The 26,200-nt window shown below is 39.2% G+C and overlaps 1 protein-coding gene across 2 annotated transcripts; it reads left to right on the top strand.

Moving 5' to 3' along the window:
• Nucleotides 1–114: 114 nt before the first annotated feature.
• Cutc (cutC copper transporter) lies at nt 115–25,866 on the top strand. 2 transcript variants are annotated; one of them, XM_090346089.1, is made up of 9 exons: nt 115–270; nt 2,970–3,041; nt 3,466–3,525; nt 7,151–7,360; nt 8,507–8,542; nt 10,463–10,596; nt 18,265–18,292; nt 23,018–23,123; nt 25,362–25,866. In XM_090346089.1, exons 1-9 carry the CDS (start codon nt 210–212, stop codon nt 25,474–25,476), a joined length of 822 nt encoding a protein of 273 aa, XP_090202215.1. In that variant the 5' UTR covers nt 115–209; the 3' UTR covers nt 25,477–25,866. The 2 variants fall into 2 exon arrangements, with proteins under 2 accessions (XP_090202215.1, XP_090202217.1); XM_090346091.1 differs by lacking the exon at nt 8,507–8,542.
• The last annotated feature ends 334 nt before the right edge of the window (nt 25,867–26,200 follow it).

Here is a 26,200-nt window from a genome sequence, read left to right as displayed (position 1 = left end):
TTCCTCCGCGGGAAGCTGGAGACTGCGCATGCGCCGGCGGCTCCGCTCCGCGGAGGGGCGGGAGGCGGGGGAGAGGCGTGGCTTGCTGGAAATCCGGCGTCGTGACGCACGCGGGCGCGCGCCGCCGCGGAGAACGCACCTCCCGGGTCGCGCGCGTCGGAGCCGGGGATCTGAGTGGAAACCGAAGGTGTGCCGAGAGGCGTGGAGCGATGAAGAGGCAAGGGGCCTCCTGCGAGCGGAAACTGACGCGGACGTCCTCCGGAAAGACCGGTGCGGAGAGGAAGAAGGTGGCGGGGCAAGGGGGCAGGGCCCGGCCGGTCAGGGTTTCCACCCGCGGACTTCTCTCGGCGCCTCACGACCCCGCGGCGGGCCGGAGCAGGACGGGCCCTGCACCGTGGGAGAGCCGGTCACGTCCTGGCCGCCAGGGTCGTCCTCACTCGGGGACGCCCGGGCTGAGAGGCGCGGAGCCCGGGCTGAAGCCCCTGCAGCTTGGGCCGCCGGGGTGGTTCCCCGAGACCACCGAGCGGGCCTGCCGGCCGGCCGGGCGAACCCTCGACCCCTGAAGCCGGAGGCCCCTTCTCTTCCTTCCCTGCACGGAACGCTGGGTTCTTCCCACCGCACAAATTCTCGACAAGTTTCCTTGTATCGGTTTCTTTATTATTTATGTGTTAGGTCAGTGTGCCAGTCCCGGAGCTTGAACTCAGGACCTTATGCTCTTGCTTTGGGTTCTGGCTTCAAACCGCAATTCTCTGCAGATCTCAGCCTCCCGAGCAACAAGGATTACAGGCGTGTGCCGCCACCGGTGCCCGGCCTTTATTTCTAATTCTGAAAGTCACACCGTGGTGACGGGGTGGGGCAGGCACTCGTGCAGTATGCATTTAGTAGTTTTCCTTTTTTTCGGTTGTGGGGCTTGAACCCCACGACCTGGGCTCTGTCACTGAGCTGTTCTGCTACAAGCTAGCACTCTACCACTTTGAACCAGAGCTCCACTTCCGGTTTTCTGGTCGTTAATTGGACAAAAGGGTCCCTACGGGGACTTTTTCTGCCCAGGCTGGCTTCGAAATGCAATCCTCAACCCTCCTAAGTAATTAGGATTACAGATGTGGTCCGCTGACATACGGCTATTCATTGTTTATTTATTTTTTTTTTGTAACCCAAAATAAGGTACATGCTTAGCATAGTGGAAAAAATTCATTTTATTGGCTGGGGAAATTAATGAGGATTGAATTTAGGGCGTTGAGCTTCCTAGATTAAGTAAAATACTTCTAGAGCCCCAGCTCTACATCTTACTCTGTAGTATCAATATATGAATTAGTAATTATTCAGATTTTAGCAAATATTTGAGTAGCTGTTATGTAACGTGATAGACTGTGCTTCTTATGAATGGAAATACAGTTTTCTCACATGAAGATCTTCGGAACTGAAAAGAAGCTGACACATTAAAAGAGTAAAGAGCTAGGCAGTAGGAGCTCACACCTATAATCCTGCTCAAGAGACCGGAGATCTAGATCATTAAAAAAAAAAAAGTCATAAAAAGTAATGAGTGTTTTAATTGTTTTAGAATTTTTTTTTTTTTTTTTTTGGTCAGTCCTAGGGCTTGGACTCAGGGTCTGGGCACTGTCCTTGGACTTTCTCAAGGCTAGAGTTCCATCACTTGAGCCACAGCACCACTTCTGGCTTATTCTGTGTATGTGGTACTGAGGAATAGAACCCAGGGCCTCCTGCATGGTAAGCAAGCACTGTACCACTAGGCCACACTCCCTGCCTCTTTTTTTTTTTTTGCCTATCCTGGGGCTTGAACTCAGGGTCTGGGCACTGTCCTTGAGCTTTCTCAAGGCTAGCACTCTACCACTGGAGCCACAGCACCATGTCTGGCTTTGAGAAACAAGTTTTTAAAGAACATACAACACTTAAAAGAGTTATGTGAGTTTAAAAGAGGGAGATGCAATTTCCTACTTTAGGAGAGAAAAAAAGCCTGAAAGTGTGACTTGGCATGAGCTATGGAATTTTTTAGAATTTAAACGTGAAGCTAGAAAGATTTTGTTAGCTGGGGAAATGTGGTAAGCAACAGCAGGAATGGAGATTAAACAAAGGCAGAGAGAAAAATGTAATTTATTTATGCCTAGTAGTTATCGTAATTTTAATATGAATTATCTCATTTCATCTTCACTACTCTGAGTTCAGAACTAAAATCTATCATGTTCTAAGCAACTTGTGTAAGGTCACACAAAAAATAAGTGGTAGGGTCAGCATTTGAAGTTCATACTTAGCTTTAAACATAAATTCCGTGAACGTTTTACATTTGACCATTCTACAAGCAGTAAGAAACATTCAGTTTTTTGTTTTGTTTTGTTTTGTTTTTGCCAGTCCTGGGACATTTACAGCTTTTTCTATATATGTGGTAGGTAATAAGGTCTTCATGCGTGCTAGGCAAGCACTCTACCACTAGACCAAACTCCCAGCCTCAACATTCAGTGTTTTTAACTAAAAATACTGAGCTGAATGGAATGTAGGACCTCAGGTCTGTGATGTAGGAGGCAGCAATCAAATGGGTCCAGGATAGTCTAAACAAAGTTTAAAAGACCCTCTCAACCTATAGTTGGGCCCATTGCCTTGTGCCTGTCATCCTCTGAGACATACACCCACCCTTGAAAATAACTAAGACAAATTGGGGGCCAGAGGTTGGCTCAATTGCCTTTCTAGCAAGTGTGAGGCCCTGAGTTCTATTCCACAGGATGGCTAAAAATGGGAACAAATGGACATGTGTTACAATAATGAGGTCTATGATCTAGGAAGATTAAATTGGTCTTCACAGTATATATTTCTCAGTTTGATTTCTTATGGATATGCCTGTGTCTTCACAATCCAGAGACAGCAATTTTATATAATACAGTCTTTAACGAGTCCTGGTCTAAATCACTCTATGAATGTCTTACTTTCATGAAGCTGTTGTTCTCCATGTATTTTAGGAGCAGCAAATGGGTTTCTCATGGAAGTATGTGTTGATTCAGTAGAATCAGCTGTGAATGCAGAAAGAGGAGGTAAGAGAAATTAAAAAAAAAATAGAAAATTAGAAATAAATAGATTGTTTTCTGCTCAATTTGTTTTTAATAGGAAACATTTTCATCATCTCAGGATCAAAAATGTTTTAATTTCTTATGATGGAAAAATTTTAAACATACAACGCTAAGAAATATATTGAACCCCCTTGTACCCATCCTTTCATTTTTCAAGTATATTAGGAGTCAGCAAACATTTTTGGCAAAAAGCCACATAATGCATATTTTTAGCTTTACTGGATACATTTTTTCTTTGTCACTTACCCTTCATTTTTCATACGACTTTAGAAATTTCTCTTTTAAGGTTCTTATACATTTGGAAAAAAAAGATAAAAAGATTGCTATTTAAGAAGCACTTTTAAAAGTTATGTTGATCAGTGCTTTTGTTTTGTTTTTTAAATCATAGGTGCTGGTAGGATTGAATTATGTTCTGACTTATTGGAGGGAGGAACCACACCTAGCATGGGTAAGTGTTTATTTTTCACAGATTTCTCATAGGTGTTTTATAATCTGAGGCATCTGATTATAGTTTTATTGGGATCTTTTATTAGTATCATGTTAAGGATATTCCATTAATTTGAAATGCCTCCTTCTTGCCTTCCTGTCTGCCTGCTTCCCTCCCTCCCTCTCTACCTACCTCCCTTCCTTTTTCCTTCTTTTGGTGTGCACATGCACTGGCCATGAGGCTTGAACTCAGGGCCTTGGCACTGTACAACTTGAGCCACAGCTCCACCTTTGGTATTTTGGTGGTTAATTGGCGATAAGAGGCTCACCAGCTTTACTGTTTGGGCTGGCTTGGAGCTATAGTCTTTAGACCTTAAGCTTCTGGAGTAGCTAGAATTAGAGACATGAACCTGTAATCCCTAGCCCTTTTACTATTTTTATGTTTACATGATAGTATACAGATTCCTACTCAGGATTATCTTCCTTTTTTTTTTTTTAAACATACATTAGCTATTCATGGAGAAATTTTATTGTGACATTTCCACACATATAATGTATTCTAATCAAACCTCTAACACCATCCTTCCCTCCCTTCCTCCCTTTCCCCTTAACCCTTTTCTCCCCCATTTTTAGCACATCAGATTCTTGAAATTTTCCTGCTTGGTTGGTGAGAACTGGCATGAATGCATTTATACTTCTTTGATGGTTCTTTCTCTGGCCTTGTGTAGTTTCTTGGCATATACACAACATTCAGCTGAATATTAATGCAGAGTAGATCAAAGTTTTTGTTCTTTCCATGTGTTTACTTTGGTTTACAAATTATAGCTACTTTAGATTGTCAACTTTTTTTTTTTTGGCTGGTTGGGAGTGGGGAGCTCTGGTCCTTGGGGCTTGAACTCAGCCTGTGCTGTCCCTGAGCTCTTCAGCTGTAGTCTACCATCCTACCCCTGAGCCTGGGCATTGTCCCTGAGCTCTTTAGCTCAAGGCTACTGTCCTACTCTTGAGCCAAGCCCCATTTCCCATTTTCTAGAGGTTAATTGGAGATAAAAGAGTTTCAGGTCCTTTTGTGCCCAGGCTGGCTTTGAACCTTGATCCTCAGATCTCAGCCTCCTGAGTAGCTACAATTACAGGCATGAGTCACCACACCTGGCTAGGACTGTCAACTTTGTCTTTTCAAATCAAGTACGTTTTAGGCTCCACCTAGGTTCCCTGTTTTTGTGTTGTGACCTGGAAATTCTCAAGGTGGTAAACTGGGTCATTAATAGAACGCACTTCCCTCATTTCTTTTATGGGTAATTATTTTTTGTTGTTTGATGTCTAGACTTAAAGCAATTGATTTATATATTTTGTCCACTCCTAGTTATTATAGGAAGGAAAAATGAATCTAGTGCTATTACACTGTCCTGACCAAGTGCAGAGGTTCCTGTGTAAACTTTTTTTTTTTTTTTTTTTGCCGTTGTGGGACTTGTACTCTGGGCTTGGGCTGCTGTCCCTAAGCTCTTCAGCTCAAGGCTACCTCCCTACCCCTTGAGCCACAGTGCCACTTCCCTGAGTGAACTTGTAACTCCTTAAAGATGCTAATCTGAGGTTGATGATAACATTATGCAATGTACAAAGTTTGTATGTAGAATAGCCCTTCAGAATCTTCTTGTTAAAAGAAGCAATCCCCAGCTATTCTAAAATTCCTAGACTATATCTGTAAATTGGAGTACAATTTATTGCAACATTAATCATGATTTATTGCTTGATATTGACATATTGCTATCCTGTGCATAATAGGGGTTATTTTAATGAGGAAAAAGAAGAAAACTCTGGGCTGGAGTGTAGCCTAGTGGTAGAGTGCTTGCCTAGTATGTTAGATTCCTACAAATCACATATATAGAAAAGGCCAGAAGTGGTGCTGTGGCTCAAGTAGTAGAGTGCTACCCTTGAGGAAAGCCCAAGGACAGTGCTCAAGACCTGAGTTCAAGCCCTAGGACTGGCCAAAAAAAAAGAAAAAAAAAAGGAGGGCTAGGAGTTCGGCCTAGTGGTAAAGTGCTTGCCTAGCATGCACAAAAACCCAGGTTCCATTCATCGGTACCACATACGTAGAAAAAAGCCGAAGTGACAGAGTGCTAGCTTTGAGCAAAAGAAGCTCAGGGATAGTGGCCAGGCCGTGAGTTCACGCCCCAGGACTGGCAAAAAATAAATAAAAAATAAACCAAGGGGGTCTGGGAGTTTGGCCCAGTGGTAGAGTGCTTGCCTAGCATCCATAAAAACCCAGGTTCAATTCCTCAGTACCAAATACAAAGGGAAAAAAAAGCCAGAAGTGGTGCTGAGGCTCCAGTGGTAGAGTTTTATCCTTGAGAAAGTCCAAGGCCTCTGCTCAGGCCCTTAGCTCAAGCCCAGGACTGGCAAAAAAAAAAAAAAAGGAGAAAACTCATTGGGTAAACAACTAATAATGCTGCTTGTACTGCTGAGGGTTTCTAAACTAGTGCTTTTCATGTCATATGTAAGTAATTCATATATCTGCATAATATCATAAATAGAGCTTTTCCCTTTTTTTTCCCCCAGTACTGAGGATGAAACCCAGGGCCTATAGGCCTCATGCTTGCTGTACCCTCAGCCCCATATATTTCCTTCAAAAAGGGGTTTTGCTAAATATTTTATCCTTGAAAGAGACATAAACTTCATAAGTGCTTAACTGTCTCTATTTTAGATTCTTTAGAGGGATGGTAATCAGTTAGAAAGGGGAGCTGGGTGTGGTGGCACATGCCTGTAATTCTCAAGGTCCATCTGATCTGCATAGCAAATTCTAGGCCAGCCTGTGCTGTATCCTTAAAAAAAAAAATAGAAAGGGGAAACTGGATCTTGGGGCATATACTGGCAGACATTGAGCCTGTTAGTTAATATACTTTCAGATGTCATATATCCATAAAAGGGTTCTGAGTCATAGAATTTTTGTTGTCAACAAGTGCTTTTAAATTGAATTATCTTTAATTTTCTAGATTGGTCTTTTTAACCCTTGATTTTTTTTTTTTTTTTTTTTTTTTTTTGCCAGTCCTAGGCCTTGAATTCAGGGCCTGAGCACTGTCCTTGTGACTTCTCAAGGCTAGAGCTCTACCACTTGCGCCACAGCACCACTTCTGGCTTTTTTTTCCCTTTGTATTTGGTACTGAGGAATTGAACCTGGGTTTTTATGGATGCTAGGCAAGCACTCTACCACTGGGCCAAACTCCCAGACCCCCTTGGTTTATTTTTTATTTATTTTTTGCCAGTCCTGGGGCGTGAACTCACGGCCTGGCCACTATCCCTGAGCTTCTTTTGCTCAAAGCTAGCACTCTGTCACTTGAACCATAGCACCGCTTCTGATTTTTTCTGTTTATGTGCTGCTGAGGAATAAAATCCAGGGCTTCATGCATCCTAAGTAAGCACTCTACCAATAAGCCACATTCCTAGCTCTTTATTTTCTTATTACTTGCCTTACACTGTACAAAACATTTTCTTCTCAATCTCCTCCTTTTATGTTACCTTTCTCTGGTTTCCACCATTAACCCTTTCTTTTCTTTTGGAAATATTACATAATAATAGCTGTGTATGACTCTTAATATTGTATTGACTTCCTAGGGCTTTTAGCTCACATTTGGATTTGCTTTTTGTTCTTGTAGGTGTCCTTCAAGTAGTGAAACAATGTGTTCAGATACCAGTTTTTGTGATGATTCGGCCACGTGGAGGTGACTTTCTCTATTCAGATCGTGAAATTGAGGTAATGAAGGCTGACATTCGGCTTGCCAAGCTTTATGGTGCGGATGGTTTGGTGTTTGGGGCATTGACTGAAGATGGACATATTGACAAAGAGCTGTGCATGTCCCTTCTGGGTAAGAATTTGTATCTGAGATATATAGTCTTCAATGATGGTTGTATTTATGTTCTCAATAAAGAAAAACATAATCATTGACTTGACTTTTGTTTAAATTAGGTTTTTCGTTTTTGTCTTTTTGCCAGTCCTGGGGCTTGAACTCAGGGCTTGGGCACTGTTCCTGAGCTTCTTTTTCTTAAGGCTAGCACTCTACCACTTGAGCCACAGCACCACTTCCAGCTTTTCTGTGTATGTGGTAGTAAGAAATTGAATCCAGGGCTTCATGCATGCCAGGCAAGCACTCTACTACTAAGCTACATTGCTAGCCTTGATATTTCAGTAATTATCTGCAGACAACTTTACTACTCTATCCATTTTAAACATCTGGTATTTAGGGCTGGGCTGTGGCTCAAGTGATAGAATACCTACCTAAGAATACAGGGCAGTGGGTTCAAATCCCAGCATTGCCAATAATAAATAAAAAATTGAAAGTCCCCCAAACAGTAGTTAGATGTTTGTTGTAGATCAGGTTTTAGCACTGTTTTTGCTTTGCTAAAAGGAAATTTCCTTTGGTCCCTTTAACCACTGTACCAAACTTCAAAAGATTTAGCGGTTGATGACAGTATAGAAAACTGGAGAGCAGAGAAACAAGCTAACTATAACTAGGCCAAAGTATTTCTCTCTCTCGCGCGCGCTCTCTTTTTTTTAAATACTAGTATTGGGGCTTGAACTCAGGGCCTGGGCCTTGTCCCTTTGCGCAAGGCTTCCAGCTTTTTGCTGGTTACTTATAAAGAGTCTTATGGACTTCCCTACTGGATCTGACTTGAAACTATGATCCTCATATTTCAGCTTTCCAAGTAGCTAAGATTACATCAAATTTTTTTTTTTGGATATCTTCAGCGGGGCATGTGACAGATGTAATACTCTTCTTATAGGTCCCAGATCATGTAATTTTCATATACTTTTAAGACTTGAATAAATTTTATGTAGAAATTGAAGTTTAATGGAAAGATAGGATTTTTGAACTTGTAAGGATATCTTCTTATTATTAATTACCATCTTCTAAGGAGAAAAAAGTATAAAAAGTTTCCTCTACAATAGGGATTTCTATATATAGTAACCAATTATGACTTCTTCATTCATGTTGTTATGTAACTTTTTATAGCTATTTGTCGTCCTCTGCCAGTCACTTTCCACCGAGGTGAGTCATTTTTATTATAGAAGTTCTGTTCAATGGCTTTAGTTTTCTAATTTCACAAGCTGCCACAACCTTTCTATAGAACAGTGTTTCATGCTACTTAACATTTAGAAAGTTAACCAGTACTTACAAAGTTGACAACTTTAGAAAGCACTATTTCTTAGATCTTAGGATGAAAAATTAGAGAAGTAAAAATTTCTAAAAATTTTGAAAGCTCAATTATGAAAAGTTGTTGAAAGTCCATGGTAGTAGGATGTAATAAAGTTTCAGCAAGCATTGGTTTAAGTGCATGTATTCATCCTACTAACAGTCTTGAGATGAGATCATCCTAAAAAGAATAAGTCACTTTGGCCAGTGAAATGGTACATACTTCCTGGTATATACCAGATACAACTGATCTTGGAGCCAGGGAGTCGGGTCATCTTTCCCACATAGAGGGTTCCTTAGGGAAGAGACAGATATATGAAAAATTGAACATTTTTAGGACACTTTTTGCTCAAGGATATCACTCTGCCACTTGAGTCATAGTGCTACTTCTGGCACTAGGTTATGCTCCCAGCCCTTTTCTTCCTTTTAAGTAAGCATTCAAAGATAGGCTAAAAGAAAGTGAATCCAAACAACTGAACTCATTTATAGAAATTAGAGATCAAGTGTTTGGTAACTGTTCTTTTGAAATAGATGAGATAGAAATTGTTCTCTTGGACTTGATCTTAGCAATGTTTTCTATATGCAAGCAATAACAAAAAGATGTTAAGTTGTTAAAAGTTGACATCTTAAAACTAGCCACACATCTAAAAAGTTTTTAGTTTACAGACTGGACTTTTCTGTTCTTAAACTAAAAAAAAAATGTGTCCAAATTTTTATTCATTTTTTCTTGTACTTAGTTTCAATAAAATATTTTCTTGTTTCAAAATTTATAGAAATTTAACATTTTCCTAGATTCCACTGTTTTCCACCCATTTATTTAATAAGATAATATACATATATAGTCATTGGTGAGAAAGTGCTGCCACTGATAAAGGGAAAGCATCTATAGTAGATATATCTGCATACATGCACTAAAGTGCAACAAAAGTGGTCTGTCCAAAAAGACCAGTAGCATACTCTGAATTTTAACTTTGTTATATAGTGATGCTGAGAATCAAAGCAGAAGGTCATTTTTCTCTTTTCTTTTGGTGGCACTAGGGTATAATCCAGGCGCTCTCACTTGTTTGGCTTCCTTGCTTAGCTGGTACTCTACCACTTATATTCTCCTTTTCTGCACACTCTGGCTTTGATTAATGAATCTCTTGATCTCACCCTCCTTAGTAGTTAGCATTACATACAAGCTTGAGCCACTCTAGCCCAACGTGCTTTTTTTTTAAAGGAACTACACCTATTAAAATATGTACTAATAAAAGTATTACACTACCAGTAGTATGCAAATTGGTGTGCTGGTAAAAGGGCTCTTGGGGGAAAAGCAGACTTTTTGTATTATGACTTCTGTGGTTTAAATTTTCTAGCTTGACTAAGTCAGTTTAAGATGTTAGTGGAGGGCTGGGAGTTTGGCCTAGTGGTAGAGTGCTTGCCTAGCATGCGCAAAGACCCGGGTTTGGTTCCTGGGTACCACATACATAGAAAAAAGCTGGAAAGTGGTGCTGAGGCTCAAGTGGTAGAGCTCTAGCCTTGAGAAAATCCAAGGACAGTGCTTAGACCCTGAGCCCAAGCCCAGGGCTGGCAATAAACAAATAAATAAATATGTTTTTTAAAAAAAAGATGTCAGTGGATTAAAAATGATTTGTAAAATTCCTGGATATTTTACATTTGGCTCTTGTATAAGCTAAATCAGCAGAAGATGCTCTCTCTTTCTATATAATGCATTTTGGGAAAAAATTGCATTAGAGGATTTTTTTTCAAAAATCAAATCATTTTTATTTCTTTCAGCCTTTGACATGGTTCCTGATCCAGTGGCAGCTCTAGAAACCCTCTTATCCCTAGGATTTGAACGAGTATTAACCAGTGGATGTGATAGTTCAGCTCTAGAAGGGCTGCCACTGATAAAACGACTCATAGACCAGGTACAATCATTTCTTCTTAACTCTTTTGGTTATTCCTAACATTATTCAGTTTCAAGTTGTGAAATTAAATGTTCTTGACCTTATGATATTTCTTTTTTCCATATATTTTTATTGTAATTAATAGAAGGGTACATTGTATTCACCAGATAGAAGGTGCATTACTTCACAAACATTGATACCCTTTCTCATGTCTTGGTTCCCAATTCCCTCTCACTACCCCGCTTGACCTTACGATATTTCTATAGGGAAAAAAAAAAAAAAACAAGCAATGATGCATTTCTTTCTTTCTTTCTTTCTTTTTTTTTTTTTTTTTTGCCAATCCTGGGCTTGAGCACTGTCCTTGGACTTTCTCAAGGCTAGAGCCTCAGCACCACTTCCGGCTTTTTTCTATGTATGTGGTACTGAGGAATTGAACCTGGGTCTTCGTGCATGCTAGACAAGCACTCTACCACTAGGCCAAACTCCCAGTCCTTTTCTTTTTTTTTTTTTTTTTTGCCAGTCCTGGGCTTGGGCACTGTCCTTGGACTTTCTCAAGGCTGGAGCTCTACTACTTGAGCCTCAGCACCACTTCCAGCTTTTTTCTATGTATGTGGTACTGAGGAATTGAACCCGGGTCTTCGTGCATGCTAGGCAAGCACTCTACTGCTAGGCCAAACTCCCGGCCCTACATTTATTTCTTTTATGTGTGTTTTTAATAGTCAAAGTTCTTCAGATCAAATTATAAACAGTGCCTAAGGGTTTGATCTAACTTGCATAAGCACAGCAAATTTTACCTTTTCATTAACCTTGCCTCTTTGTAAGCCACATCTCATTTTCATACTATCTATATGTAGGGGTTGCTGTACAAAATTCATACAATATTGAGTACAGGCACATTTCAAAACTAAAATTATGCTTTCATTTTTCTCCATCTGTCAATATGTTTGGTTTTTTTTTTTTTTTTTTTTTTTTGCGTGAGTTCTAAGGAACTAGCATCATTGGTAGATCAGTCAGGGATGACTTTATAATTGAAGCATGTCTGTTTTTCTGATGAAAGGCTTTTTAAGTTAGAATACTGACATTGTAATAAACTCAGGTTTGAAGTATATTTACTGCATATGGTTGAGTTAGTAACTAATCTTTAAGCTGCTGTTTTCCCAGTGTGAAATTCAGATGAATTTAATTCCCCTTTCATAAATTTGTTGTTTTTGTTTTTGCCAGTCCTGGGGCTTGAATTCAGGACTTTACCACTGTCCTTGGGCTTTCTCAGGTGGTAGAGCTCTGCCACTTGAGCACCAGCAACACTTCTGGCTTTTTCTATGTATGAGGTACCAAGGAATTGAACCCAGGTCTTCATGCATGCTAGACAAGCACTCTATCACTAGGCCAAACTCCCGGCCCTTTCCTAAGGTTTTTGTAAATACTGAAAGAGACCTACATAAAAGCTTAAGCACAGTGCTTAAATGTAGGTCTTAGTGCATGCTAGTTTCTGTGTTATTACCACTTTTATTTTTTAAATTAATTTTTGTTGTTGTGGTTGGTAATGGGGCTTGAACTCTGGGCCTGGGCACTATTCCTGAACTCTTCAGCTTAAGGCTAGCATTCTACCACTTGAGCCACAACACCACTTGTGGCATTTTCTGGGTATGTGGTACCAAGGAATAGAGCCCAGGGCTTTGTGCATGCTAGGCAAGCACTCTACTACTAGGTCAAACTCCCAGCCCCCATTACCACTTTTATTAATAATATACTAAGCATTCTCATGTTTGCATTTTATTACTTTTGATAACCACAAAAATAACTTGTGTATGCTCTCGTGTGACTTTGCTATTCGGGAACTTGGTGATTTTTTTTTTTTTGCCAGTCCTGGGCTGAAGCTCAGGACCTGAGGACTGTCCTTGGATTTTTCTCAAGGCTAGAGCTCTACCACTTGAGCCTCAGCACCACTTCTGGCTCTTTCTAAGTATGCGGTACTGTGGAACCCGGGTCTTTGGGCATGCTAGGCTAGCACTCTACCACTAGGCCAAACTCCCGGCCCAAACTTGGTGATTTTTAAAATATGTAGTACATATTAGGTACAAAGTATTTATACTAAAGAGTGTAAGAGTACATATATACATACTCACTGTCATTACAATAAAATTCATAACATGTATATTTTAAGAGCACTAAATTAAGAAAGTTCTTTGAGGGACGTACAGAAGAGGAATTAACTCCAGATTTAGGGAAATGTAAGTTGGGAGTTAAGGAAAGCTTTGCAGAAGAAAAGACATCTGTGGGCTGGGGATATAGCTTAGTGGTAGAGTGCTTGCCTGGCATGTATGAAGTCTTGGGTTTGATTCCTCAATACTACATAAACAGAAAAAGCCAAAAGTGGCACTGTGGCTCAAGTGATAGAATGCTAATCTTGAGCACAGAGAGGCTCAAGGACAAAACCCAGGCCCTGAATTCAAGCTCCAGGACAGGCAAAAAAAAAAAAAAAGAAAAGAAAAGAAAAGGAAAGAAGGAAAGAAAGAAAAGACACATAAACAACAATGTTTTATTTACTCTTTGAAGAATCACTGGAAGTTACCATATGAAAGGAGAAGGTTAAGAGAATGAGAGAATTGTTCTTATAGAATGCACATATATAAAAGTATGGAATTAAAAAAATATTTAGGGCCGGGATTTTGGCCTAGTGGTAGACTGCTTGCCTAGCATGCACAAAGATCCAGGTTCAATTCCTTGGTACCACATACATAGAAAAAAGCCGGAAATGTGCTGTGACTCAAGTGGTAGAGTGCTAGCCTTGAGGAAGAAGCCCAAGGACAGTGCTCAGGCCCTGAGTTCAAGCCCTAGGACTGGCAAAAAAAAAATATATATATATATACATATATAAATATATATATACATATATATAAAATCCTTGGTACACCTAAGAAGCCTAAAATGTTAATAAATCAAGTTTCCAATTTTAAAAGTTTACCCCAAAAAGGAGTAGAGAATACATGTACTTTCCATAGCTATGTTTTGCATTTGGAAATATCTTTTTGCTTGCATTGGATTTTTAGACCTCAGGCTGAAAGTCCAGGAGTCCCAAATTAAGTCCAGCCACTCCCCCCTTTTTTTTTTTGGCCAGTCCTGGGCTTGGGCTCAGGGCTTGAGCACTGTCCTTGGACTTTCCCAAGGCTAGCCCTCTACCATTTGAGCCTCAGCGCAACTTCCGGCTTTTTGCTATGTATGTGGGGTACCGAGGAATCAAACCTGGGTCTTCATGCATGCTAGGCAAGCATTCTACCACTAGGCCAAACTCCCAGCCCCCAGCCACTCCCCCTTATACCAAGTAAAGAGATGGTAAAGGGCAGGGAAAGATTTATTACATAGCAGTCATGGGAAGACAGCACTTTTGGTACATATCAGCAGTCTTTTTTTTTTTTTTTGCTGGTCCTGGGCATGAGCTCAGGGCCTGAACACTGTCCTTGGACTTTCTCAAGGCTAGAGCTCTACCACTTGAGCCTCAGCACCACTTCCAGCTTTTTTCTATGTATGTGGTACCAAGGAATTGAATCCTAGTCTTCATGCATGCTAGGCAAGCCAAACTCCAGGCCCCAATGTCAGCAGTTTTTAGAAGTACAGGCATTGGCTTCAGGTTAAAAAATGGAGAATTTGGGGATGAGAAAGGTATGCATAGTTAAAACTGTCTCAAGTAAAAGCTATGGCCTAGTTGACCATTAGCTCTAGCCTGTGGTTCTGAAGAAGTTATTTACTTTATTACTGGAACAGAATAGAAACAAGGTGATTTTTCTGAGTTTGGAGCTATGTGCTTTAAGATGGTAAGACATTGCCTGTTTGAGACACAGTTTGCCTTTCATACAGATTGCTTATCCATGAATGTGATCTTTCTTGGAGCCCATGGCAATTGCAAAATTTATTGCAGTAGAGAATTTCTCAAGTCAAAAGAGCAAAGATTCAAAATTGAGACTTTTAGTCAATTCATAAGACCCTGAAAAAGCATCTTTAAGTAGCCTTACAGTTTATATGTTAATCATTGGTAGATAGGAAGAGCTGCATTAAATCTTTTCATATAAAGTACCTACTGCTGTAATATATTAGCTAAAAATAGCCTTTGGATTTAGAATTGTGGTTTAACTACCAGTTTGCTCTAGTCATTTTACTCATCTTCAGAATTAAATAATAGCAGCACATATATTACAAGGTATATTAGTCAGAGTTTCATGATACCACAATTTAAAGGGAGGGATTATTCATTTTCAGAGGTCTTAGTCCATAATCCTTGGCTCCATTGCTAATGAATCCGTGGTAATACAGAATATCATGTGGCAGAGGTTATTTATCTCATGGTGGAGGGGAAGCATAGAGAAGGTAACAGGAAGAGACCAGGGAAAAAGAATAATCCCATAGAACATACACCAAGTCACTTACTTTCTCCATCTAGGCTTTACCTTCCACAGGTCTACCACCTCATAATAATCTGTTCATAGTTTGAACCCATCAATGGATTAATCCAGTGTGAAAACAGGGAGCCCTTTATGATTCAATCATGAGGAGCTAAAAACTCCTGCTGACAGTCAACCCCATTAATATGTGAGTTTATAGGGGACATTTCATGCTCAAAACCTTAACACCTAAGACTACTTCAGAAAATTACAGACACTCATCTGTTTTATATTGTTCAGTCACTTTGATCATTTTAGGTAAACATGTAATTCTAAATCTTTTATAAAAGGCAAAAAAAGTGATATAGTATGTGAGAGCCCAAAACTCCAAGCTGTGAGACCCCAAAAAGATTGGGAGTTTGGAGTGCCTTCTCTAAACATACTCTCAGAACACTCTCAGATAGCTGAGAGTTTCCTGGAATGGTTGATCAGTCCTGGCTTAACGGAATTCAGATTTCTATCCTAGTATGGGTTAACTGCACCCTAAACTGTGTGAAAGCCTGTGGGCAGACTTAGGTTTATGCAAATTGTAAGCTGTTTTCTGTTTCGCTCTCCTTCCCAGAATAAGGAGGTCATCTACCACCTGTACACAAAATATTGTCACGGGTTGAAGTTTGTACCTTCTTGCATAAGACCAACAAAAACCTTGGATCTGAAGGTGATAGCCGGTTACAGGTCCCCTAGTACCCCAAATCTCAGTTCCATTGTCTGGTCTCTGTTATTGCCTTGTGCCCAGTTGTAGCAAATTAAGGAGCACACTGCGGGTTACATCAGTGATGGAACTTACCTTTTCAAAATACCAGTTGTCTGCATTTTGGAACACCTTTATTTGAGAGCAGTAAGTAAATGTGATTTTCACCCTTCTAAAGTTGTTTGAGCTATGTAGATAGTAAATGTTTTTGTTTTATGGATGCTTTGCTTTTACACATTTGAATGTGAAGCATCTTTGTTCTACTTAATCTTTCTAATAATTATTAAATTCCACAAAATAGCCCCTTCTCTCACTATTTTATTACTTGCTTTAGCATATTTCATTGTACTCACTGCTATCTGAAATTTTATTAACTATGCCTATTATTGTCTGTCTGCCATAAATGTGTAGACTCCATGAGAATAGGAATTTCTCTTGTTCACCATGTCAAAAAGGAAAAAAAAATTTCTTCTGCACTCCTATGTTTTGTTCCAAGAGGCCTGTAAATAAAACTGACAAAAGAAGTACTCCCTCCCAGAAGAAAGATACAGAGAGTGATTGAATATATATATATATATATATGTATGTATGTATAAACATTGTATACATGTAAGATTAGCTGGAAAGGGAAGGAAAACCACCACATGGTTCAGGCAGAAAAGAGTTTATTGTGAGGAGAGCAAACTGCAGGCCCATACAAGATGGAGGCATGCAAAGACAGAGAGGAAGAAGAAAGAGAAAAAGAGGGAGAGGACTTGTGTTGAACTGGATTCTATAGAAAAAGGCAGGACATGGGACCACCATGGATTCAGAAGTGATCTCAGAGCCTAGGAAATTTCTCTCGGTCTAGGGAGGCATGACCAGGGTGTTCAGGAATACCTCAGCAGATGAGGAAGTGACCTCAGAGTCTGGGATCCTTTGCTGACTCGCAGGTGATACCAGGCAGGTGAAGAGGAAGTGGGGAGGAGCTTTTCTCCTGGCAGACCTACACAGAATACATACACAGAAATATGATTCAAAAGGATGGTTAGAATTTGGGGCTTATATACCATGTAAGGATGAGGGGAAAATGACTTCCTAAAAAAATAAATAGGGGCCAGGCATGGTGGCTCAGGAGGCTGGGATCTGAGAATGTTGGTTCAAAGCTAGCCAGGGCACTAAAACCCTTAAGACTCTTGTCTCCAGTTAACCACTAGAAAACCAGAAGTGTCACTGTGGCTCAAGGGGTAGGTCAGTAGCCTTGACCTGAAGAGCTCAGGGACAGCACCCAGGCCCAGAGTCCAATCCCCATAACCAACAACAAGATAAATAGGGGGCTGGAGCATAGCTTAGTGGTGGAGTGCTCACCTAGTGTGCATGAAGCCCTGAGTTTGTTTCCTCAGTCCCACGTACACAGAAAAAGCAGGAAGTTATACTGTGGCTTAAGTGATAGAGCACCAGCCTTGAGCAAAACATGTCCAAGGACAGAGCCTAAGCCCAGGTGGAAAAGGAAAAAAAAAAAAAAAAAAAAAAGCTAACTAGGCCCTTAGGAGAACAGATGGAAGAAAAAATACTTTTATAAGAATTTTAATGTCTAACTTCTAGAATTTCCAGAAATTAACTGTATTTCTATAGTCCCAGTGAAAGGTATGGTTTTGTTTAGTTGGTATGAGAATAAAAGATTTCAGTGTGTTTTTCTTTCTTTTCTGCTAAAAGCTTTTTTAAAGTCAGCAATTTATATACCATTGCATAACAAGAACTCCAAATTAGAAAGCCAAAAGAAAAAAATGTGTTATGTTTCCTTCTAGACTTTTAAATCTTTAAATACTGTTAATGACAATAATTTAAATTCCAACATAAAATGAGAGTCTAAGGGCTGGGAGTTTGGCCTAGTGGTAGAGTGCTTGCCTAGCATGCATGAAGACCCGGGTTCAATTTCTCAGTTCCACATACCAAAAGTGGTGCTGAGGCTCTAGCCTTGAGAAAGCCTAAGGACTGTGCTCAGGCTCTGAGCTCAAGCCCAGGACTGGACCAAAAAAACAAACAAACAAACAAACAATGAGCGTCTACGGACATAAAGAGTCAAGCTTATAAGGACAAGATACTGGAGCAGAGAAGATTTAGAACTAAAAACTGTAGCTAAGTACAGATAGACAAAACATATATAACTTTCTGGATGGAAAACTACTGTGCTGGACATCTTTCCCAAGACTTTGTCCCCAAATAGAGAAATTCTGTTAAAATTTAGGTGTCAAGACTGGGAATGTGGCTTAGAGGTAGAGTGCTTGCCTTCCATGTGTGAGTCCCTGAGTTCAATCCCTGAGTACCACATAAACAGAAAAAGCTAGAAGTGGCACTGTGGCTCAAGTGGTAGAGTGCTGATCTTGAGCAAAAGAAGCTCAGGACAGTGCTAAGGCTTGAGTTTTAGCCCCGGGACTGACCAAAAATAAATAAATAAATAAATAAAATATATATATGTATCAATAGTATTTTTAAGAATTTAATCCATTTAAAATAATTTCTAACTACATTACCCCAATTAAGAGAAAGATAATAAAATTTGCTTTTTTTTTCTTTTTTCAGGCAAAAGGCAGGATTGTGGTAATGCCAGGTATTTATCTCTCCATTTATTAGCATAATACTAAACTATAGTTTGAGGAGGAGTAAAGGAGGCAGAAAAACATGGTGGGGGGGGAAGTAGTACTATATGAAAAAAACATATACTTTGATTCAGATGTTTAATCTTAGGAGATCTTTGCTATAATTGATTAGTTCAGAAGAGCTGAGAAGGAAACAGATTAGGATTGGAGTTTCTCCTTGTTTGTTTTCCCATAGTATAAAATATGAGCTTGACAAAAAGAAAATATAAACTTGAATGTTCATCTCTGCTGAGGCACATCTACTTTTATGCCTTGTGTTAAGAATATACATGTATATTTTTTGATAATTATAAATTAAGTACACAATGACAAAATTATAAATGAACTGAATAGGGTCAGGAGTATGGCCTGATGGTAGAGTGCTTGCCTAGGATGCACAAAGCCCTGAATTCAATTCCTCACCACTACATACACAGAAAAACCTGGAATTGGTGCTGTGGCTCAAGTAGTAGAGCATTAGCCTTGAGAATACAGAAGGACAGTGCCCAGGCTCTGAGTTCTAGCCCCAGGTCTGGCCAAAAAAAAAAAAGGAAATTAGATGAGGCAACCTGGAATCGGAGTGAGACAACTATAAAGGCAACCTTAAATTTTTTTCCTATAATTTCCTCAAACATGAAAAGTAGTAAGGAAGGGCCAGGAGAATGGGCTAGGGATAGAGTGCTCATCTAGCATGGATGAAGTTCGGGGTTCAGTTCCTCAGTACCACATACATATACAAAAAGCTGGGCTGGGCACAGTGGCTCATACCTGTAAACCTAACTACTCAGGAGGCTGAGATCTGCCATTCAAAGCCAGCCCAGGCACTAAAGACCTGTGAGACTTTTATCTCCAATTAACCACTAGAAAACTGGAAGTGGCGCTGTGGCTCAAGGGGTAGGGTGGTAGCCTTGAGCTGAAAAGCTGAGAGACAACACCCCAGGCCCAGAGTCCAAGCCCCACAACCACCTCCACCACCAACAACAAAAAACTGTAAGTGGTGCTGTAACTCAAGTAGTAGAGTGCTAGACTTGAAAAACATGAAGGGCAGTGCTCAGGCCCTTAGTTCAAGCCCCAGGACTGGCCAAAAAAAAAAAGCATGAATGGTCATGTGCTCATTCCCTAGATGTATCATTTTGCCACATTTGTCTCATTTTTAAAACAAAGGTATTTAAAATTTTATCTTTATGCATCTGTAAAAATATAAAGCAATTTTGGCCAGTAGCGTGGCCTAGTGATAGAGTACTTGCCTAGCATGCACAAAGACCCAGGTTCCATTCTTCAGTACCACATACATAGAAAAAAGCTGGAAGTGTGCTCTGGCTTGATGCTCTGATTCAACTAGCCAGAGAAAAAGCCCAAGGACAGTGTTCAGGCCCTGAGTTCAAGCCCCAGGACTGGCAAAAAAAAAAATTATATATATATACATATATATATATATATATATATAACAATTTTACTATAATCATTGTCATATCATTTTTATGTTTATAAAAATAAATACTAATTCATTTAATAATAATTTAATACCCACTTCACACTTCTCCAGTTGTCCCCAAAAGATTTTCATAGTTGATATATGCAAGCATTTTTCCGGTGCTAGTGGCTCATGCCTGTAATCCTAGCTACTCAGGGGGCTGAGATTTAAGGCCAGTTCAAAGCCAGCCCAGCCCAGGCAGGAAAGTCCGTGAGACTCTTATCTCCAACTAAACATCAGAAAACAGAAGTGGGGCTGTGGTTCAACTGGTAGAGCACTAGCTTTGAGCTGAAGAGCTCAGGGACAGTGCCCAGGCCTGAGTTCAAGCCCCATCCATGACTGACCAAAAAAAGAAAAAAGAAAGAAAAAAAAATGACATTTAAAAGATTTGGATTACTTACTCTGGCGAATGACATTTCTCTTGGTTTATTAGATTTTTATTTTGTTTAGCTTTATTTCCTTTAAGCCAATAGTTAGATCATATGGTTTGATTAAATTCTACTTAAATATGTAGGTAAGAATAATGGGTGAGTTCGTGTACCTCATATTAGATCACATCAAAGGCATTCAATTTCTAGGTCATCTCACTATCACAGATGCCAACACTGACCAGGTTTCAAAATGGTCATGGTTCGAACAAAGGCCAGTTTTTTTGTTTTTGTTTTTTTTTAAATGTTTTACTGTCATGGATTTTTACATCATATTTCAAATGTCATGTTTAACAAACAAGTATTCAAGAAGAGAATCTCTATATACAATTATTGGCACATAGATTTTAGAACATAATTAAAATTAAACTAAGTGTTTGTATGCCATAGATACATATTGATCCATGTAATAAAGCTATATCTATAGAGTATATAGCCTATCATAGATTTTTTATATCTGTGTAGTTATGTTTATATTTCCAAGACCATGTCCATAACTTTGGGTACCCAAATATTGAGTCATCGCTCTTGTACTGTTTGGATCTAATATCCACATATTAAGGATACCATGTGCCTTTTGTTCTTTTCTTGACTTATCTCACTCAACACGATTTGCTCTAGTTTCATCCACTTCCCAGCAAATGCCATTATTTTATCTTGTCTGTTGGCTATGTAGAATTCCATTCTGTATGTGTGTGTATATATACATATATATGTATAGATATGTGTGTATATATATGTGTCTGTATATATATATATATATCACATTTTTTGTATCCGCTCATCTGCATTAAGGCATCTGCATTGTTTCCATCGCTTGACCATTGTGAATAGTGCAGAGATGAACATAGCTGAGCAGGTGTCCTTATCATATCCTGAGTTATGATGCTCAGGATAGATGCCCAGGAGGATAGATGGCAGGATCATAAGGAAGGTCCATTTTCACTTTTTTAAGAAACCTCCAAACTGCAAAGGCTAGTTTTTTAAGAAAGGTCAGGTATAAGGGATTGTCAGAAATAAGGCTTTGACTTGTATAGCAAGTCTTTGAAATACGAGCATAGTATCTTATCAAATTAAAACTTTATAAAGTAATCAGGAGGATTAAAGAGGTAGAATTCTGATGCTTTTGAGACTAAATAATACTCAGAAGTAAACAATTGTTCACTTTTTTCTTTCTTTTGAGCTGGTCCTAGGACTTAACTCAGAGCCTGACTGGGCACTGTCTCTGAGCTAGCACTCTACCATTTGAGCCACAGCTTCACTTCCAGCTTTTCTTGGTAGTTAATTGGGAAATAATAGTCTTACAGACTTTCCTGTCCAGGCTGGCTTTGAACTGTGATCCTTACACCTTAGCCTCCTCCTGAGTAGCTAGAATTACAAGCATCATCAGTGCTGGCTAACAATTGTTCCTGTATGTGTGCATGCGCTCAAGTGTGCCAGACCCAGGGTTTGAACTCAAAGTCTGGATGCTGTCCCTGAGCTTTTGTGCTTGAGCCACAGCTCTACTTCTGGCTTTTTAGTGGTTAATTGTAGTTAAGTGTCTCGTGCACTTTCCTACTCAGGCCAGCTTCATACTACTTTCCTCAGAGTTCAGCTTTCTGAGTAACTAGGACTACAGGCACCATTTGTAACCAGCTTAATTGTTCACTGTTTTTTTTGGGGGGGGGGCAGGTAGATTGGGTCACAGGGCTTGAGCTCAGGCACTATCTCTGAGCTTTTTCACTCAAGGCTAGTACTCTACCACTTTGAGCCACAGCACCACTTCCATTTTTCTGGTAGTTAAGTTAGGATTACAAGCATGAAGCATGATTACAAGCCAGTTGTTCACTTTTATGAGTGCCTTTACTTAATAACAAGTTGCTTACTATGTACAAGGCATTAATTGGAATTTAGATTTACAAAAGAAACTATTTCCTGACCATAAAAATATTTGTGCCAAGCAAGTATTAATCTCATATCAGATGTATGTATGTAGCTAGCTCAATCTCTGTATATGTGGTAGATGTGAAAATAAAGTAATGTTGCTTGAAGAGAAATGAAATACTTGGTTATGTGAATTTTTTGGTTTTGGTGGTATGGATTTTTAACTCAGTGCCTTATGGTTGGAAGGCAAATGTTTTACCACTTGAACCCTTTTTGCTTCAGTCATGACTATTAGTTGTAGCTAGGTATGTGTTGTAGCTAGGTAACAGGTACCAGCCACCGCATCTAGCTCTCTGTTAAGGAATCTTGGGAAACTTTTCTGGCCAGGCTGGCCTCAAACTTCAATTCTCTCAAATCAGCATCTCAAATACCTAGGATTATAAACAGGAGTCATCATTGCCCAGTTAGTAATGTGTAGCATTGTTAAATAAATCAAGTACATATAAGAAATGGTATCATCGGGCCTGGAGTTTGACCTAGTGGTAGAGTGCTTACCTAGCATGCATGAAGCCCTGGGTTCAATTCCTTGGTACCACATACAAAGGGAAAAAAAAAAGCCAGAAGTGGTGCTGTCGCTCAAGTGGTAGAGCACCAGCCTTGAGGAAAGCCCTAGGACAATGCTCAGGCCCTGAGTTTAAGCCCCAGGACTGGCAAAAAAAAAGAAATGGTGTCATATAGCTAAGTATTGTATCCTTAACAGTCCTCTAGAGTCTGCAGTATAGACTTAAATTATTTTATATTACATTTGAAGAGAGAGAATACTTCAATTAAAAAAAAAACATTCAGAAGGGGATTTCAAGTAGAATGAATAGCTGTTAAATTTTATCCAAGCTTTTTCTTTCTCTTCATGTATTACTTGTTCTTTTCAACAGGAGGTGGCATAACAGACAGAAATCTGCAAAGGATTCTTGAGGGTTCGGCTGCTACAGAATTCCACTGTTCTGCCCGGTCTTCCAGAGACTCTGGAATGAAGTTTCGGTAAAAATGTAGTCATACAAGAAGGGATGAGCCAATCTTTACTTCTTTCTTTTAATTTTTAAATTGTTATTATAAAGGGGACATACAGAGAAGTTTTATTTTATTTTATTTTTATTTTTGCCATTCCTGAATTGAATTCAGCCGGGTACTGTCCTTGGATACTTTTTGCTCAAGGCTAGTGTTTTGCCACCAGAGCGACAGTGCCACCTCTGGCCTTTTCTGTGTATGTAGTACTGAGGAATTGAACCCAGAGCTTCATATATGCTAGGCAAGCACTCTACCACTAGGCCACACTCCCGGCCCGACAATCTTCTTCTTCTTTTTTTTTTTTAAGTAAATTTTTTTTATTAAATTATTAACATTGATTTTTTACATCATATTTCAAATATCATGTTTAACAAATAAGTATTCAAGAAGAGAATCTCTACATACAATTACTGGCACATAGATTTTAGAACATAATTAAAATTAAGCTGAGGATTTATATGTCATAGATACATATTAATACATGTAATAAAACATTATGTCTATAGAGTATATCTTCATAGACATAAAAATCTATGATGGGGGCCAGGAGTTTGGCCTAGGGGTAGAGTGCTTGCCTAGCTAGCATGCACGAAGACCCAGGTTTGATTCCTTGGTCACATACATAGAAAAAAGCTGGGAGTGGTGCTGAGGCTCAAGTGGTAGAGTTCTGGCCTTGAGAAAGTCCAAGGACAGTGCTCAGGCCCTGAACTCAATCCCAGGACTGGCAAAAAAAAAAATCTATGATGGGCTATATACTCTACCAACAATCTTCTTTAACTAAGAAAACTTACAGTCATGCCATGAATAGAGTGTTGATTACTATTTAGGTACTGTAGTCATTTTTTTAGTTGAAAATGGTTCTTATTCTGTTTCTTAAATAAGCAGGATCTTCTGAGTGTAGGCCAAAGTTTACATATTCTCAGTTTAATCTTGTTAGCCATTGTCACCACCAAGACTAACTGTAATCAGTGTTGCTTCTACAGACTTTGTTCATTCAGTAGAACTGATTGCCTAATTAAAGCATTATTGAACTTAGGACAGTTAATAATAAACTACTTTACCAGCTAAATTGGTGTATTATTTTAAACTTCAAACTAATTATAATACAATTTCCTTTTTTTTTTCTTTTTTTTCTTTTTTTTTGCCTGTCCTGGGGCTTGAACTCAGGCCTGGATGCTCTCCCTTCGCTCAAGACAAGTGCTCTACCTCTTGAGCCACAGTACCACTTCCAGCTTTTTCTGTTTATGTGATACTGAAGAATCGCTAGGGCTACTAAGGCTTCATGCATGCTAAGCAAGCACTCTACCACTTCCCAGCCATTCTCCTATGCTTTCTTTAGCAAGGCTAATAATATATAAGGATGGAAGAATTGTAGCCATTTTTTTTGCTCCTATGATTCATATTTAATACTTCTTCATTTTTGCCCTCTACTTATAGTTAATTTGAAATTACATAACTATTAGGGAATTGAAGTTTTCTTTTAAAACTTGGGAGGATTTCTATAACTTGATAGCTGAATCTTTCTATTTATAAGTTGGAGGAAATGTTACATAAAAAAGAAAGCCTTAAAACTTACATTTCCAGGGTGGCTCATGGCCTAATGGTAGAGTGTTTGCCTAGCATGCACAAAGCCCTCGGTTCTAGTCCTCAGTAATACACAGAAAAAACCAGAAGTGGTGCTGTGGCTTAAGTGGTAGAGAGCTACCCTTGAAAAAACTTAAGGACAGTGCCTAGGCCTCAGTTCAAGTCCAGGACTGGAAAAAAAAACAAACAAAAACAAAAAAAAACGCAACATTTCCAGATATAAAATCAACTGTACTACCTGACAGATTCAGCGGCTAGATATTTTAAGTAATTAGTTAATAAAATTATGGAATATAGTTGTCCAGAGTCTATAACCTCTCCTTATTCTTGCATAAAACTGTCTATAAAGGGCCAGGAGCATGGCCTAGTGGTAGAGTGCTTGCCTAGCATGCATGAAGCCCTGGATTCAATTCCTCAGTACCATATACACAGAAAAGGCCAGAGGTAGCACTGTGGCTCAGGTGGCAGAACACTAACCTTGAGCAAAAAGTGTCCTAGGATAGTGCTCAGGCCATGAGTTCAAGCCCCAGGACTGGCCAAAAAAAAAAAAAAAATCTAAAAAGTAACATAGGAGGACTTACTTAACAGCTTACGTAATTATCTGCTCATTTATTTTCTCTATTGCAGAAATTCCTCTGTTGTCATGGGAGCCTCACTTACTAATTCAGAATATTCTCTGAAGGTAACAGATGTAACCAAAGTAAGGACTTTAAATGCTATTGCAAAGAATATCCTGGTTTAGTGAGACCTCTCCAAGAGACATGGATATTGCACAATGAAGGTAGAAGTATAAACAACACTTCTCTGTGATACAGCTTTATTCTTCTCTGACCAAGACAGTCAGTCTTTAAGTTTCACTCACAGAGAACATTTCTAAGAAGAAAAGAAATTGAAACAGATACAGTCACTTCATTTGCTTAGTCTTGTCAGCCACTGTTATCATCATGGTTCATCACAGTTAAATGCAGTCTCTACTTCTGCCACACAGAGAGGGGTTCCTTTTCAATGGATTGATTGATGAACTGAGAAAATCGAACTGTGAGATTTAAATTCAGAGTGTCATTTCAGGGTCAGTTCAGTAGCAGGATTTTGTCTTTTCATTTATAAAATAAAAATTTTCATTCTGTTGTTATATAGTCTTTTATTCTTATACTATATATAATCTATAGCTAAATATGAAGGAAAAATTGTATTTTGATTTGCTTTTATCTGTAGTGTCTCTTTTTGATGTGCTCATTGGACATGTTGCTTTAGAAAGGTGCAAAAATCACGAGTGAACTGTTACAGCATAAAATTCCTAGACTTAGGTTTTTTTTGGTGTTGTCAGACGTAATGTTCAAATATGCTGACAACACAGGAGCCAAAAATCTAAGTATCAGATGATCTACTCCAAACCAACAATTTTTTTTTTATCCAAGCCACTTTGATCTGGACATAGTCTTTATTGGAATCCTAATACAATTGGA

The sequence above is a fragment of the Megascapheus bottae genome, chromosome 15, assembly GCF_031878675.1.
Source record: "Megascapheus bottae isolate mThoBot1 chromosome 15, mThoBot2.hap1, whole genome shotgun sequence".
Taxonomy (NCBI): Eukaryota; Metazoa; Chordata; class Mammalia; order Rodentia; family Geomyidae; genus Megascapheus; species Megascapheus bottae.
Note: the sequence above shows the minus strand (reverse complement) of the source record. Positions and strands in the feature narration are given on the sequence as shown.